The sequence below is a fragment of the Podarcis filfolensis genome (genome assembly GCF_964270895.1).
Source record: "Podarcis filfolensis genome assembly, chromosome: 3".
Classification (NCBI taxonomy): Eukaryota; Metazoa; Chordata; class Lepidosauria; order Squamata; family Lacertidae; genus Podarcis; species Podarcis filfolensis.
This window is the reverse complement of record NC_139606.1, coordinates 69,891,275-69,908,867: the sequence shown is the minus strand read 5'-3', so window position 1 is coordinate 69,908,867 and position 17,593 is coordinate 69,891,275. Positions and strand designations below refer to the sequence as shown.

Genomic DNA, 17,593 nt, shown 5'->3' with positions numbered 1-17,593 from the left:
AACCACACATAGGTTTGGGACTACTAGAGAAATGCAATGTATTTTAATATATTGTAAGTATCGCTTACAGTGATGATGAGGAAGAAAAGGACACACAGCAGACAAAAATGCTTCCAATAGATGATTGCTTACGAAGCATAATTGGCAGATCCTCCAAGGAAGAATGCCAGCAGAGACCAAGAGGTCACAACGCCACAAATTCTGAAAAGAGAGAAGAATATCCAGGAGAACATCAGCCACAACAATCAACATTTTGAGCCCTCCCCGACTCTGTTTTTATATTCACTTTCACAAGCATGACTTCCAATGTCTATTTTTATACCAAAAATTATATACTGTTTGATTGTAGTAAAACCTTTAAGCGCTTCACAAGAAATATCAAAACCATCAATAAAAACAGTTCTTTTTTTAAAAAAAAGTCCAGAAAATGTACCTTTTCAAGACACCCTTAATCACAACCTTAGTTTTTGTCTCCCACCTCCTAAAGTACTGAAAATAAAACTGAGTACAGATATAGAATTGCTACATGTATTATACTATATCCAGATCCATGTTTTGCAGCAAACTGTCAAGAATAGGAAGGGATTTATTTCAGTTTCTCTTCCCTCACTTTTGGGTGGGTGGGGGGAGATATAACTTTAAAAAGCTAAGTTTCATCAAGGCCTCTATTAATAATAATCAAAAATGAGATTATGTATAAAGTTAACTTTACTTACTGAAGGAAGACATTCACTTGTGGAGAATGCCTCCAGTGGTGGTATGGGGAAATCTGCACATTGGGATGATTTTTATATTCTCTCAAAACCATTCTGACACTGTAAGAATAATTAAGAAAAGTACAACTTTGACCTACAAAGAAGAAGAATGATCTGATAGCCAAAAATTAGCTTCTGGACCCAAACTGGTGCTGTTTGAAGCTGTAAATCTGTTGATCCAACTGCTGTTTTCACCGGACAATTCCCTCCCAAAAGAGACTCTACCCACCTGCCATTTATTTATGGACAATACATACTAAACACACCATCACTCATCCCTATTCTTGCAGCTCTCATGCCCACATGTTGACTGTCTGCCATGAGGGAGGGCAGGCTCCATCTACCTACACACCCTCTTTCTCCCCCTATTTATAGCGGGACTTGACATCTTTCCGCAGGGCCTGCAAGACAGAGCTGTTCCACCAGGCCTTTGGCCGAGGCACAGTCTGACCCCCTCCTTTGGTAATCCTCACAGAACTCTACCCCAATGGTTGCCCTTAATTTGATTCTCAATTGATTTTAGAATGAATTGATTTTAGATTGTATTTCTATTAATTGATTGTGATTTTAGGTAAACTGTGTTACTTTTACTGTTGTTAGCCACTCTGAGCCTAGCTTCGGCTAGGGAGGGTGGGATATAAAGAATTTATTATTATTATTAAGAAAAAAAAACAAAACAAAAAGTGCCCTTCTCTTCCCGCTTTTGAGCCCACAAACAAAGAGGAGGTGTGTGATGGTTTTGTTTATACGCTTTTACAACTTTGGGGGGAAATTAAATAAAAAAAAATAAAGAGAATACCTCCTGGCCACTCCCAAGATCAACGCCGGTACAAACCCAGGTTAGGGCAATTTGCAATGTCAGCCTTTCCTGTGCCATCCTGGCCCCCCCCCCCCACTTGAGAGCAAGCAAGCCCTGAGAATATCCTCCTTCAGGCGCTGCTTGAATTTGAAGCAACCATATACTCCTCTGTCTGCTGCCATTTAATAATACAGCAAGGGCGGGCAACCTATGGCCCTACAAAACCCCATGAGTGCAAATACAAAAATACTTTTTAAAGTCTAATACATATATGTTTTGATCTTGTAAAAAAAAAAAAAAGAATCTGAAGAAAAGTTTCTATTTTCTCTGCTTTGCTAGCAATCCCTCCAAGATGTCCTGGAAATTGCATTAAGCAATTTGAGAGAGCACTACTAGGGAATACTGACAAAGTAATTTCTATAATGTATAAAATGTTGTTAGAATGGGAAACAAAAGATGAGCAGGTGAAATCTGTGATGATTCAATGGGCAAGAGACATTGGTCACAATATTGAAATGGCTGCATGGGATAAGTTGTGGAATGTAGATTGAAAATTCACAGCATGTTATGTACACTGAAAGAAAATTATATGAAAATGATGTATAGATGGTATTTATCTCCTGGTATTTATTTGTGTTGGAAATGTAAAGTCCTGTAAGTGAACAAAAGCCTTCTGGGAAATGATCTACGTATAATGAATTGAAGACAATGTTCAAAATAACTTTTAGTAAAACAAAACAAAACCAGCAGCTTTTCTTTTAGGGATAGTGAATACAGAAATTCCAAAGGACCGTAGAAACTTATTTATGTATGCTATAACCGCAGCCAGAATGGTCTTTGCCCAAAGGTGGAAAGAGGATGTTGTTCCAACAAAGTAAGAGTGGCTGATTAATTTGATGGATTATGCCAAAATGGCATAATTAACGGGTGTATTAAGAAACCGGGGGGTGGGGGTGATTAAGGAGTGCAGAATATTTGTGGAATATTTGAAAAATCGTGGTATGCAACTAAGTGCGTTGGTAGGGTTAGCTTAAATCAAGCAGTTAAAAGTATTAGTAATTATAGAATAATTAAGAAATGGAGTAAAGTGGAAAAGGCAGTGTTAAAAATTTCAATAAGAGAAGAAACCACAAAAGGGTGGAGGGGAGTTTGATTTGTATTTGTATTGGAAGTATGACATTGTAAGATTTGTATTTGTAAATTCTTGAAAATGGCTATGTATATGAATTTACATTAAATTTGAAAATACGTGCACACTGGATTTCCCCCACTTCCAAAGGGTATCATTGTGTTTCTTGCACCCTTGGATTTGCAAGCATTTCAAATACCCAGGAGCATACATGGGTGTGGCTATTGAGCAGAGTATAAGCATATACTTCCCCTGCTGCATGAGGATCACTAAAGTAAAACTGAATCTAGATGTTTTGGAATGAGACTCTGTCTGGTCCAACATATATCAGAGAAAACTGGCAGAATAACAACTGCTTTTTGATCACATACTTTTTAAAATTATTGGAGAGTAAGAGAAACTGGTTGCTCTTTAGCCGCCGCACATCAAATCTGCAGAAGATTTTAAACTCCCGATAGATCTGCTCTTCATCAACCCCAGGCCATCCTCGCACATTAATGATAAGGAGTGGTGGAAGCTTTATACGGTCATCCATACCGGAAAAATTCTAAGGAAAGAATTAAGTTAACCCTTCAGCTACTGAAGGCACCAAGAGGAAGATTCACAAAAGGGTTTAAATATTATGAAACATTTCAATAAACTATGCCAAACACAACACACACAAACACCGTGGTAGGTAAGAATTGGTGGTTTAACATTAATGCTTAACATCAGGTTTTGGTGGTTATTTTTTAAAAAAAACCAGTCACATTGAACACCCCCCAAAATAGTTCTTGTTATTTGTTTGTGGTTTGGGCACCCTGGGGTTACGGCTCTGGGAGGGTGGGAGGGGCAAGTCCACTCACCCTCACTGGTTGTCGCAGCCAGGCCCAGACCTCGCAAGGGATCACACTATGAAGAACTGTTAGCTAAGTTGAGGAAGGGAAGAGCCAAGGATGTTGTAGACTGACTTTTTTGGAATACAAGTCCTTTTATTGTTTGCTGGTGTCCTCAGTGGCTAGGAGTGCCTTTTACCAACAGCTTTTCCTGTTCCTGGATTGGGATAGCTTGACCATGGTTGCCCATGCATTGACAACCTCATGGTTGGATCCTGCAATTTGTTCTATGTGGGGCTACCCTTCAGAGGCTGCATCTGGGGCAGAACACAGTGGCTAGGGGCAAACTTGTGGGGGCAAACTACTGCCAACCTATAATGCCTTGCTTGCAGGGTTTGCTCTGGTTGCCCACTATTATTAATTATTAATTATAATTATAATTATTAACAATAACAACAACAAAAAACAACAACAACAATACACCACCCGGCACTGTTTAAAAAGCCACAGATTGCTTAATTAGCCAAAGGCCTGAGAGAGGAGGAAGGTTTTTGCCCTGGCGCCTTAAAATATGCAATGAAGGCACCAGGCAAAAACATTCCTGTTGTTGTTTTTTTAGTCTTTAACTTCCTTTTTGTATGTTGCCTTGAGACACTGGTTTAGAAGGTGACTAACAAATTAACTGCAATAGCAGCTATACTGTTATAATCCTATATAAAAATGTGCATACAAACATATTCAGTATGCTAAAACTGCATCACCATGTACAACAATGCAGTCACACAATTTTCGCCTCAGCTCCAAGATCAAGAATTATGAACAGGATAAACAGTGCATTGTTGTGAAAATTATGAATATTTGTATTGTCTGTCAGATGACATGGGCATGTGTTTTCTTTCCTCATCATGAAGAAATACTGCTCTGTCCAGCTTCTGGAAAGTTTGGGGCACCTTAATAAAATGAGCTTGCTTTGTGTCCTTGTATGTGCCCACATGTAACATACATGTAAAATCCTTTCTTTCCTAATTGCTTTTCTCAGTGAATCAAATTCAGTACAACAGGGGTAGCTACCATGGTACGCTCCAGATGTTGACCATGACTCCCATTATTGGAGGTTCTAGCAGGGGAGCGCAGCTATCGTATACCCCTGACCGAAGAACGGTACACTCCTATCTGGGATGGTCGTCCTCTTCCACCGAGCGCACAGCTTCAGGAGGGATGCACATGGAGCAGTGAGGGAGGAAGGGGACACCCGCCTAGCAAGCCAGATCAGCTGAATCAACCCTGGCGATCAATGGGGTGACAGATGTCGCAGCCAGATCGCCTTCACATCCAGATTCCAACAACTCGGGGAAACTATCCAGCTTAGCCGGATAAGATATAATCAGGCATGTTGGGATACGCTACTCTCAGCCATCCTAATGAAAGATCGTGAGAAATTTTGGAAGGCTGTAACAGACTCCCCACAGACACAGGATGATTCGCTGACATTGATTCCATCTTTGTCATGGGTAGAGCATTTTAAGGCGGTTTTCTTCAATGACTGTATTCCACCTGACAGTCAGGACCATGACATTTTTACTTTCGCGGATGAGTGGCCCCCTGTCTCCATTACCGAAGTTACAAGTTAAATTGATCAGATGAAAGCAGGCAAGGCTGCTGGCCCTGATGCTATTCCATCTGAATTGATCAAAGCCAAGTCAGAGTGGTGGGCTCTTATACTAGCGGATCTATTCACTGTGATAGATAGATCTGGTATCATGCCTAACTCATGGCAGCAATCTATAATTATCTCAGTCTTTGAAAAGGGTAACAAAAAGCTGCCAACCAACTATCGGCCAATAAGTCTACAGTCAAACAGCGGGAAATTGTACGCTAAACATCTGCTAAATAAACTAACTACTTGGCTTGATGAAAATAACATCATAGGTCCAGAGCAGGCAGGGTTTAGGCCAGGGAAATTCACTTTACACAACTGCATGGTTCTATTATATTATGAAATATAAAAATTATGTGAAGACCACCTGCTGGAAACTCTTACTCATGTGGTTCTTAAATGTAAACTATATGCTGATCTCCGCCAGCAGTTTCTAGATCAACTCTGCATCCCCAAATGGAAACCAGAGTTGGAGGTCATACATTTTCTATTACTGGGGAATGATCAGGAGCTCACCAAGTTAGTGGCTAAATATCTTTATTTGTTTTTTTGTCACAGAAACACATTGCCGACATCTGATCTTCCTGGAGACCTAGAGATGTAACGTTAGACTGTTTTGCCTCTTTTCATTTGACAAATGTTCTGCGACACTGGGGAGGTGGTAACTCTGTACTGATTTACTATGGGTGTTTGTATGTGATGCCAATAAAAGGTTTGATGATGATGATGACTCCCATTATTCCTCACCATTGGTCAGGTACATCTGGAGGCAACATATCTAGAGAATCCACCTTTTAGCATCACTCTTTGCCTCATCTTCCATTCTTTAATATCCCAGGCTTCAGCCATGCAAACTACAAAACTATCTCCAAAACGACAGAGCTCACAAGAGCTCCTGCTCCCTGCTCCTATTCCATCTGAGCTTGTGGGGATGTTACACAAGTGGTTTCTCTTGGCAACTGGCTAACTGGAATCTTTTTACATTTCATACTCACTATTTTCCGAACACCAGCTCGGATAATGTTCACTTGATTCACACATGCAGCCAATACATCAAGGTACTGAGAAAACGAGGGAGCAGTCCTTGTTGGATCACTAAATTAAGGAGAAGCAGCGGATCGTAAAAAAAAAAAAGTTCTGTGGAGAATGATATACTAGAAGAACTTAGGAATACCAAGATTGCATATATATGCCACAGAGCAATTCCCTCCGCCCAATAATGCAAACTGAAACCAGAGTACCATTACACAACACATTCCAATGTTATAAAATACAATAAATTCTTTAATTTTTATATTTCATGGAAGTCCATGCCAAAGTAAAGAGTTCCTCAATTTGACCCCTTTCCACTGCTACCTGGTCCCTTAGAACAGGCTTCCTCAACCTCCAGATGTTTGGAGACTACAATTCCCACCATCCCTGACCACTGGTCCTGCTAGCTAGGGATCATGGGAGTTGTAGGCCAAAAACATCTGGAGGGCCAAGGTTGAGGAAGCCTGCCTTAGAATGTCTTTAAAGCCCCCCAGGAGCTTGGTATGATAACTGGGATTTTTTTTTTTTTAATTGAAGGGATATTTTATACCGTACGTTAAGAGAATACTGATATTTACGTTGGGGGTCTTAAGAGTGCTTGCTGACAGTTTCTAAGGTCTGTTGCTGACAGGCCCTGTCTATAAATATCAAAATCACCTTTCAGAACCTGTCACCAAGCAGCTACTACTAAATACAGTGATAAGAAAAAGAAAGTGCACTCTCATTGAATTCTGTGGTTTTACATATCAGGACATAATAGCAATCATTATTAGGTAAATACAACCCCAAATTCGGTAAATACAACCCCAGATGAACAACAACACAACATATTACACTGTGTCATTATTTATTTAACAAAAATAAAGCCAAAATGGAGAAAAAACTAAGTATACCCCTACTGCTTCCATAGGAATTAATAGGCTAAGTAGCGGACAGGGGCTGCTAATCAAATGTCCTTGCTTAATTGATCATCAGCATGTGTGCCCAGCTCTATAAAAGCCAAAGTTTCCGCAGTTTGCTGGTCTGGAGCATTCAGATGTGTTTTAACACAATGCCAAGGAGGAAAGACCACACAATGCTCTTAGGGAAGCAAGTCCTGCTGCCCATGAAACTGGTAGGTTTCTAGGCCACCTCCAACCAATTTTAAGTCCATCATTCTACAGTGAGGAAGATTATTCAGAAGTGGGAAACATTCAAGCTATTTACTTACCAAGAAATTCTGTCAAGAAGCAAATGGGCTATTTTCAGAAGAACTGGAAAAATAAATAATTCCATTGTTACATCTAACAACTTATAAACGGTAAGACTGCAAAATTGGGGTGGAGAGGGGAGACTCCTAGAAAAGCTTTTTGATGCTCAAAAATAGGAATTAGATTGTTCTGAGAGTTGATCAAATCAGACATCAATCTTTTAGGCCTTCAAAACTTTACTAAAAAAGACTTAGGAGGGGATTCAGAGTCCCGCTCTTCCAGTCGGTCTGTTTCCACAAGCACTCCATAATGCCTCCTCCTCGCACTGTTCTGAGGGGTCTCCCAAACCAATTTTGAGGGATGCAGGGGCACACATGATGGGGGGGAGTCCCATTGCGCAAGCAAAAATCCTTGCATGGTACAGTGGTACCTCAGGTTAAGTACTTAATTCGTTCCGGAGGTCCGTTCTTAACCTGAAACTGTTCTTAACCTGAAGCACCACTTTAGCTAATGGGGCCTCCTGCTGCCGCTGCACGATTTCTGTTCTCATCCTGAAGCAAAGTTCTTAACCCAAGGTACTATTTCTGGGTTAGCAGAATCTGTAACCTGAAGCATATGTAACCCAAGGTACCACTGTACCTCTTTAGTTTCATGAAAGGAAAAGCAGCAATAACTCCTGGCTGGTTATGTAAACAGCATCCCTGCAGCTTCTACTTGCCTCTATAAAGGACTGAGGTGACCACCTCCTGGAAGAACTGCTAACTACCTAAGCCTGCTTAAAACCAATAAAGCAGAAACAAAGAAGACTGCCTTGTAGAGCTTCAAAGAGAAAAGCACATTGGCTTGATTTGGCCTCATCCGGGGGCCAAATCACTGTATCTTATACTCTAGGTACTTATCACTACTTAACGGAGATAAAAGTCTTCAAATATTCCGTAACATTCATGTGCTGGGTGAGGTATAGGATCTACAAGAAGTTCCTTTACTAACTTTCAAAAAGGAAAAACTGAACATAAAGAGCTTTTCCAGCTCTGCTCGTGCCAATTCCCCCCCCCCTTTGCTATGAAAAAATAAATAGCAGGATAGGAGTTATGGTCACAATTATATTTGGCTGCACCTGAGGGAGAGGACAGGCTGCAAAGCACACTCCATGGGGTCAGCTGGGACAAACTACTATTCCACTGAGAGTGGTAAACAACCTCTCTCAGTGAAATGCCCACTTCTCCCCAGTGGCCACTCCAGCTGGTCAATATTAGATATGTATGTATACATGGTAGTTTTTTGTCTTGCTTTTCTCTTCCTTCTCCACTTCTTTTGTGTCATATCCATTTGATTGTAAGCTTGTAGGCAGTGGCTGCTTATTTATTTATTTTTAAAAAAACTCTGCACAGTGCCTAAATTGTTAGAAACTTTAAAATACAAATAATTAGGTCATTCAGGAAGAACATTAAGTTTTGCTCTGAAACCCTCTGTCACAAATGTTCATATCCAAAAGAGGTTTGTAGTAATAATAATAATAATTTATTATTTCTACCCCACCCATCTGGCTGTACAGTTTCTTTATTAACAAAGAAGACAGACTGCCCCATATGTTGAACTAGCACAATGCCGATGGAAGGGGGTATTTTAGACACGAAAAATTACACCCATACCTGATCCGCAGAGAAATGCATCATAGGCTGCCTCGTGAGGAGTCTCCTTTGTAGCTGAAAGGTTTCCAACAAAACAGAAAAGGTAACATCTCCCCAGACAGTCTATAATGATCTGACCCAAAACAACTTCCACAGACAACCGATCGTGTTTCTCTTTGTTTTATGTTGCCGTTTTCCTCCCACCTCTAAGAATCCAGAGCATGGCAGTCTCTACAAGGATTCTGAAGCAATATCATCAGATCCCATCATTAAGTTGCAATCACATCCCACTTGAGTTTGGTCTGGCAGTAGAAGTGGGATCATGCAAAGCCTGTCGGAGGTTCACTGCTGATTTTGGCCTTGCAGAATGCCTTAAGCATCTATTTTCCCAGTGTTGTGGACTGCAGTAGTAGGCAGGGAACAAGGGCAGAACGAACAGTTTGGTACATGTGTGCTGCAAGGGATAGAAATGCAAAGCTATGTGCATCACAATCCTGTTCAAAGCTCCTCGTAACTTTGCTCTGGGATGAAAGCAACTGAAAATGTATAAATTGTAGTACTTATTCAGGTTAATGACTACACGCCAATAATTTGTTTCCATAGCCAGACATACCGTATCTGAGGCAGTCGCTTGCATGAAAGATCTCTGGACAAGGCTGGTTTGTGGGATTCACGTCACTGCTGAAAGGTATCAATTGTCAAACTTTCAGTTCTTAAGAAGAGCCCTGCTGGATAAGACCCAAGTCCAGGATCCTGTTCTATCAGTGGCCAACCAGATGCCCATGGGAAGCCCGCAACTACAACCTGAATGGAATAGCAACTGGTATTCAAAGGTATATTACTTCCAACAGTGGAAGTAGAATATAGCCATTGTGCCTATTTATATAATAGTTATCGTATGTCCTCCTTGTCTTGCCTTTCCAGTGAAATAGAAACACTGGGCTGTCTTTTTCTTTTAGAAGAGGCAAGGGATGTTTGAATTATTTAAAAAACCAATTGTGGTCAGACAGGTGTTAATTGAGGGACGCGGGTGGCGCTGTGGGTTAAACCACAGAGCCTAGGACTAGCCGATCAGAAGGTCGCGGTTCGAATCCCTGAGACGGTGTGAGCTCCTGTTGCTCAGTCCCTGCTCCTGCCAACCTAGCAGTTCGAAAGCACCTCAAAGTGCAAGTAGATAACTAGGTACCGCTCCGGCGGGAAGGTAAACGGCGTTTCCATGTGCTGCTCTAGTTCGCCAGAAACTGCTTAGTCATGCTGGCCACATGACCCGGAAGCTGTATGCCGGCTCTCTCGGCTAGTAAAGCGAGATGAGCGCCGCAACCCCAGAGTCAGTCATGACTGGACCTAATGGTCAGGGGTCCCTTTACCTTAGGTGTTAATCACTGTGCATTGCAAAACATTTTCAAAACTGGAAGAAGGCAACAATTTTATTTTTCTCCTATCAGGTGTTAAGCCCCTTCCCCAATCTGTAATTATGCTCCCCATGGTCTTAAATTCTACAGACAAATTCTACAGTTGTCCATTCACTGCCTCTTAATGTTACCCTGAGATCTGCAGCCTAAGAGGGCCACTTCACTCAGAAGATACAGGACTACTGGGCAAACAATGTATAATTTCTTCAGAGACATTTGACAGAAGAACAAAGTACCATCTACCCTAATCTAAACTGATCACAGGGTCAACATCTGCATGACATTACCTCCACACCCCCCAAAAAAATCCTGATTGAATTCTGGAACAACTTGTTATATTTCTTTTTCAGACAGGCTAACTTAGTGATAAAACCAATGGCGACACACGCACACACAAATAAAATGGCTCACCCGTTCAGAACTTTATAAAGCTCCAAAAGATTTTCAGCTCGAGAAAACTGGAACTCCTGTTTAAAAGCAAGAATTTTTAAAAGCTTTTTGGTGGCATGGAAAGAGCTGGAGGTTCACAAAGTAACAATGGATTGCGGTGCATAGGACATCAACTACTCCAGTGCAACATGTCTGTTCTTGAAGCTTCCTATACCATTGTTTGTCTTCTAAGGCCCTGACCCCTCCAACATCATTATCCTCATAAAGATACAGGATTACTGCACATTTACTGAACAACTGGAACTAGAGGTTCACTGTGGGTCAGTCAATTGGAGGTACTTGTGTCTCATCATTAATCAGCTACTTTGAAATGTTCTGTATGCCATTTCATGCAACTGGGATGCGCACAGGAAGAAATCTTAGCAGCAGCCATACCAGGATTGTAACATACAATATGCCCTTAGGAATAGAACATCTAAGCCGTAACCCGAGACTAGAAACTGTTGTGCTATCACCTTCTCATTCACACACTGACTCAAAAGACAAGGTTTCCACTTGTTTGGCCATACAGTTTCAGCACCTCCTCCCGCCCCCAATCATTGAGCCTATCATGTTGTTCCCAAGGCATCCAAGTATACAAGCTTGGGAATGCCAACCACACCAAAGAAAACCTGTCAAGTCCCATAATGCACCCTTCCCCTAAAGCCCTGCTGAATGTGACAATTACAACCACAGTCAGGAATTTAACTCTAATAATAATAATAATTATTATTATTAATTATTATTATTATTATTTATTATTATTATTATATCCTGCCTATCTGGCTGGGTTTCCCCAGCCACTCTGGGTGGCTTCCAACAGAATATTAAAAACACAATAAAACATCAAACATTTAAAACTTCCCTAAACAGGGCTGCCTGCAGATGTCTTATAAAAATCAAATAGTTGTTTATTTCCTTAACATCTGATGGGAGGGCATTCCACAGGGCGGGCACCACCACCGAAAAGGCCCTCTGCCTCGTTCCCTGCAACCTCACTTCTCGCAGGGAGGGAACCGCCAGAAGGCCCTCGGAGCTGGACCTCAGTTTCTGGGCTGAACGATGGGGGTGGAGATGCTCCTTCAGGTATACAGGACCTAGGCCGTTTAGGGCTTTAAAGGTCAGCACCAACACTTTGAATTGTCCTGTCTGCAGCACACATTTTGCCTTCATGTGGGAAAAACACTGGCATTACAAGAGACAAGAGTCACTATCCCAACAACAGGATGGCACTAAGAACCCTCAAGTACCACTAATGCGGATTGCTGCTCCACTTCTGGGAAGAAATAGTGAACAACAAACAGAAGTTGTCACTGCTCTTTGGGAAGGAGACAAAATCTGAGTTTCCTTGCTCATTTTCTGAACATATGGAACTGCCAGGCTTTAAATTATGCTAGGCCAGTCTTGTTTACTCTGGCTGGCAGAGGCCCACCAATGTTTTAAGCAAAAGGCATTTCTTAGCTGTAGCCAAGATCCTTTGCTGAGGACTGAACCTAGGACATTCTGCATACAAACTATGTGCTTATTTGCTGAGCCATGGACCCTCGCATTGACACAGTGAGGGCGGCAAGAGGAGAGGCAATCCTGAGCATCAGCAGCCAATGAGAGTTACCTTCCAGGTGGTCTTTGCTATGTTCTTTGTGTCCATGACAACAGGAAACAGGGCATGTATGTTCTTTTTAAATTCATCGTAGTTTTCTTTAAAAAAAAAATAATGAGAGAAGATGGTGATGTTTGCTTGTTAATGAACAACTAAGCTGCTGACAATAGCTTGACCAATAACCAGAAATAGATCAGTTCCTAAAGCAGAGGTAAGGATCGGGAGCAAGGATCCTACTGGGGGAAGGATACAAAAGTCTCTTTGTGATTGAAGCTGGAAGTGACATTACCAGGGAGGGGCTTGTAAAAATTCTCATGCAGATGCAGAAGATCCATCAGCATATTGTGTCCCACCAGTGGCTGCAGAGAGAAAAGGTAAGATTGTCAAAAACACAGCACTGCTGAACAGTGGTTAATGGGAGTATGTTTTATACTAGGCCCTTTAAGAAAGCAAATGCAATTTACTAAATAAAGGCCTAGTGAAGATCAGTTTATTGAGCTTATCACAGATCACCAGCTGAATTTCAATGGCTCTGGTCATTTCATATATAAAAAATCAACTATTACTAGGACAGTACACTTTTAATTGATATCACCTGTATAACTTTATATAGATATATTCTGTTAAGCTTTTCAAAAGTTACTTTGAATTTTCTACTACTGTGACTTTACATCTGAATTGTTATTTTATTTTTAAAAAAACCTAAAGAAAGTGGGATCTACCTTCTTTGCTTTAACTAGTGTCTGGAAAAGGTTGGTGAAACCCCTTGCAGAGAACAGAATTTGCTCTCTCCGACAAGAATCGTAAGAAGTATTTTCCAGCTGCCAGCGATGCTGTGGACTCATCTTCTTCACCATCACCTGAAGCAAGACAGGACAGAAACTGTATGCTGGCAAGTGTGTGCTTTGTGCACCACCTATGGATCAGCCCTGCTGAGATTTCATCACAGCTTTGTACTTTGCTCCAGGAATGGCCATAGCAGTCAAACTGCTTCCTGTGCCTCCAGTGACAACGCTGGATCGAGAAGTACCCCAAAACCACAAACTTGCTGCTTCAGATGAAGTGCAAACCCATCCCACAGCAGGCAACTAACCAATTTCTTAGACGCAGGTACAACTCCCTCAGAGTGCCTCTGTCTTGCCAGGATTCAAGCTTAGCTTCTTATTCCTCAACTATTTCACCACTGCATCCAGGCAATGGCCCAGGGATCGTACAGCCCCTCTTGATTCACATGTTATGGAGAAACTGAACTGAGTGTCATAAGTAGACTGATAGTACCTTGTTGGAAACCTCCTCTTGTCTACTCCCAATGCCTTCATATAGTTATTAAATAGCACTGGATATAAAATACTCCCTATGGCACCCCACAGCATAGTTGTCAGGGGGATGAAAGGCACTCTTCCCAAGGCTGCTCTTCGGACTCGGTCCTGAAGGTAGGATTGGAACCACTGAAATACACTGTCCCCAATTCTCATTCCTCAGAGCAGATCAAGCTATCAAGTTCTCACTCTCCCTCTCCCACTCTCTGCAAAGGTAATCCATTAGGGTGATCAAGGCCAACTCAGTTCTGTCGCTAGGGCTGAACCCAGAATGGAATGAGTCCAAATAATGAACGGATGTACCATAAATGGCTAACAGGGAGGCAGCCTAGTAAAGTATAACAGAGCCAATTTTGTGTTCTGCCTCCAGCGACCTAAAGACCTTTATTTAGAAAGATATAACCTCAGGAAAAATACGAGCCAAATTGTTTTTATACACTCCTGCCAAAAGTTTAGAAGAATTCTCAAAGATCTATATATGGAAACCTGCACAATGGTAAAGACAAGATGTCCGTATTCCTAGGACTTGGATGCCATGAATGCACCAGTTCCATTTTAAAAACAATATGAAACTCACTTTTTGACCTCCTAAAGGAATCGTCCAAATATCTTGAATAGCTCGTCTTAGAATCAGCTGTATTTCAAACACCTGGAAGCCTATGAGAAGAAGCAAAAACATGAACAGCATGATATGGTTTGATTGTACTTCACTAACACTCAGATGACTGAATTAGAAAAATGGTACAGCATTTTAAGATTGCATTTAAGAAGCAGTTCCCTGCACTGATTTCACTACTGTCCAAGTCTATATCCAATTAAGTTGTTACAAGCAGCAAGCCACACTCACACACAGGATCAGGCATTCAGACTGCTTTTATCTCTCAATTCACCACTGTACTATTTTAAAATGCAGTTTGCAGGGAGAGGACGAATTGTGAGATTCCACTCTCAACACATATGTTTTAAACCCTCCCTACCTGTTAAGAGATAGCATCCCAGAGAGCAAGTTTAATCCTGCTTAAACTTCCATCTCAAGGCTAGTTTTCTATGGCAAGCAAGGAAGGTTTTTGATGTTCTCTATGTATGCAGTCACATCACCTGCATCTTGCAGCGGTTCTCCTAGAATCCCATGTTTTTCTGGAACATGTTGAGACTAGTATACTGTATACTGGATATCATTTTCAGGAGAGTTGGGGGCATGGAGGAAAAGAATACTGCCCCTGCAAGGGATACTCTCAAGTCCAATTTATTTTCATATCTATTTTCTGTTAAGTGTAGTATACTTCCTTTCCTTTCCCTTTCCCTTTCCTTTCTTTCTTTCAGCTGCATCCCCCAAAATGTCTCATCAGTGAAGGTGCCAGGTCTTGCAGTAGAGCTTCCCCACCACCCCAGAATTTTAAAAAATGGTACATAGCCTTATGTTCAGACTCACAAATAACAGGTACAGTGATAACAAAACAAAGGTTCTGTTTCTCCAATGTGTGAGAGAGAAAGATACAAAAATTCAAGGTGTGGGACAAGGGGCAAGTAACAAATTTAGTCAAGGGCTGTGGGGCACAAAATCAAAAGTGCCTAAGCTTAGGCCCCCTACCATATATATCGCGCAGAACCATAGAATCTTTCGCTTCTGCTGATGACACCCAGGAAGTTACTTCATCAATCACTTTTTTCAGCTTGTCCTTTTCAAAGGCACTGGAGATAGAAGAGCAAGGCAACTGTTTGAAACTTGTGAGCCAGTATGAACCTGGACTTACCAGAACACTCCGCAGACTCTCACAGAAAGATCAGTTTTACCTGTGGACCATCAAGCTCCCGGGCAAAAGTTGTTGCTGAAGTTTCTTCTCTTGCGCTTCATTCATGTATGGGATTCCATCTTTAAGAAACTTGGGGGTGGGAGAGGAGGGAGGATAAAAGTTACACCTCAGAAAGTTTCTGTGTTAAAGAAATATGGATGCCAGAACTATCCCTTTTGTTCATTTGACCACAACAATCCTATAAGTGGCTGTACTCCAGTATTAATTTAAAAATTTAAGTGCTTTTAAATTCTCGAGCGCAACAAAGCTCCAGTTGCCAGATGGAACCACCCCTCTCTCCTCCCGCACATGCTGTTCTGGGGGGGGGGTCTTCCAACCCACCCAGCCTGACCCAAATTCAGGAGGCATAGGACGTGCATGTGGGGAGAAGAGGGAAACCCTGTTGTGCAAGTAGAAGACGTAACAGTACTTAAACGGCAAAACAAGTCAAAAAATCCACATTTTGTTTGCCTAGTCTATTTGTAACAGAAAACATACCTTGTTGTAGTCAAAACCATAGTGAGACAAGAACTGAATGCTAGATGTTTGGAAACAGACCTCAGAATCCATTTGGCCAAATGTCATGGGAAGGAGAAAAAAGTTATAGGAATGAGCCACGTACCTGCAAAGAAAGCAGAATGACTAACAAGATTTCGCTGGGGAAGGGCTAAAAGGCAGCATTTTTATCCCGTGATCACCAGGTAAATATAACCATTGACAAGAAAAACTATACGTACTTGTTGGATTTTTCATTGGAAAATATTGACAAACCTGAAAGAAAAATGTAAAATGTTATCACACAAAACAGGAACCTGCACACAGTGACATTTCAATCACAAATGCATGTTCTTCTCTATTCCTTAGCTAAAGCTATGATAGAACCATTTGCCTATTAGTAAGGATTCCACCCATCTAGTCATTTACTGAAAATGACAATAGCAACCTTTCAGGTGGAAAGCTAAATTCACCTTAATTTTAGCACCACATACTGGCAGACATTGCAAGGAACCTTAGGTGTTTGTAGAGAGGCTATTTATGAGGGACTGATTTACAGCTATATTGTTCATAGATGTATTACACTCCCCCATACTACCCCAAGAATCATGTTTGTACAGCAGATATTCAATAATTCCATCTTGACTACTTCCTAGAAGAGCCACAACCCCCCAAAATACCTAGAGAAAGAGACACCTCTGCTATGGTAACACTGAACAAACAATGCAGGAAACAGAGTATTCCTCTAAAACAGAGTTGGGGAACCTTTTCTGACCAAGAGGCTACATCATTATCTCTTCACCCCTTGGTGGGCCAAACTTGGCAGAGCTGTCTGCCTGTCAGTCGAATGATTTCATGGTAACATTAATTGATGCTGTGCTTTGCAGCCCCAATTATCATGACTTCAAAGCGCAGTGCTGGTTGGTTTAAAAGCCCTTTGGAAACAGCTTCATGCCTTGCTCATGGAGGGAGAAGAGGTAATCTGGACTTAAGTCCCTTTCAGTCTCCCACTAGAACCCAAAACAAGGCAACCACAAGCATTCCCACCCAGATCCTTAATGTCCCTCAGTCTCTCACTCATGCTGCATGTACAGGATTTACATTTGAGTTTTAGCAACTCAAAAAGAACTCACCAAGCTGACTCACTGTAAATTGCTGGACGCTCTGTCTGGCTTTTTGATAGCGCTCAGCAGGTGAATCAAAGAGGCTGGGAGGGGAGGGAAAAAATCATAAAATATTTCCATGTTGTGTATGCACCTTTATAGTACTCCTGTACACATCATCTGAAAATATGTATGGTTAGACAAACTTACCTGTGCTGATTACTGGGTGGAAAGGTAGAGTGCAAACCTGTGAACTCCATGTCAAGGCCTGCAAAATACAAAGAACAAATTGAACACAGCAAAGGGCACCAAACTAAACTATTTGCCTTCCCCACTGTGAGCATTTTTTGTAATTTTATATTCTGCCGGTTCCATCAATGCTCTGAAATCCTTTGCATGAGACACCAGTCCACTATATTTGGTTGATTTTAAGA

General features: G+C 41.4%; 1 protein-coding gene across 4 annotated transcripts in view; it reads right to left on the bottom strand.

The window, feature by feature from the left end:
* PNLDC1 (PARN like ribonuclease domain containing exonuclease 1) overlaps window positions 1-17,593 on the bottom strand; it is a 46,525-nt gene that overhangs the window by 26,911 nt on the left and 2,021 nt on the right. For 3 of the 4 annotated variants that reach the window (XR_014546173.1, XR_014546174.1, XR_014546175.1), the window contains exons 2-19: window positions 17,370-17,427; window positions 17,190-17,263; window positions 16,299-16,332; window positions 16,060-16,183; window positions 15,563-15,651; window positions 15,360-15,460; window positions 14,346-14,425; window positions 13,172-13,309; window positions 12,739-12,808; window positions 12,462-12,547; window positions 10,832-10,887; window positions 9,622-9,689; window positions 9,030-9,083; window positions 7,398-7,440; window positions 6,151-6,250; window positions 3,055-3,230; window positions 717-815; window positions 69-201 (exon numbers count right to left, since the gene is read on the bottom strand). Coding sequence is in view for 1 of the 4 variants with exons in the window: in XM_083605870.1 (XP_083461996.1) it covers window positions 129-201; window positions 717-815; window positions 3,055-3,230; window positions 6,151-6,250; window positions 7,398-7,440; window positions 9,030-9,083; window positions 9,622-9,689; window positions 10,832-10,887; window positions 12,462-12,547; window positions 12,739-12,808; window positions 13,172-13,309; window positions 14,346-14,425; window positions 15,360-15,460; window positions 15,563-15,651; window positions 16,060-16,183; window positions 16,299-16,332; window positions 17,190-17,263; window positions 17,370-17,427 (1,523 nt within the window). In the remaining 3 variants the exon portion in view is untranslated. Of the gene's footprint in view, window positions 1-13; window positions 202-716; window positions 816-3,054; window positions 3,231-6,150; window positions 6,251-7,397; window positions 7,441-9,029; window positions 9,084-9,621; window positions 9,690-10,831; window positions 10,888-12,461; window positions 12,548-12,738; window positions 12,809-13,171; window positions 13,310-14,345; window positions 14,426-15,359; window positions 15,461-15,562; window positions 15,652-16,059; window positions 16,184-16,298; window positions 16,333-17,189; window positions 17,264-17,369; window positions 17,428-17,593 lie in introns of those variants that run through there. The other variant, XM_083605870.1, reaches the window with a different exon arrangement.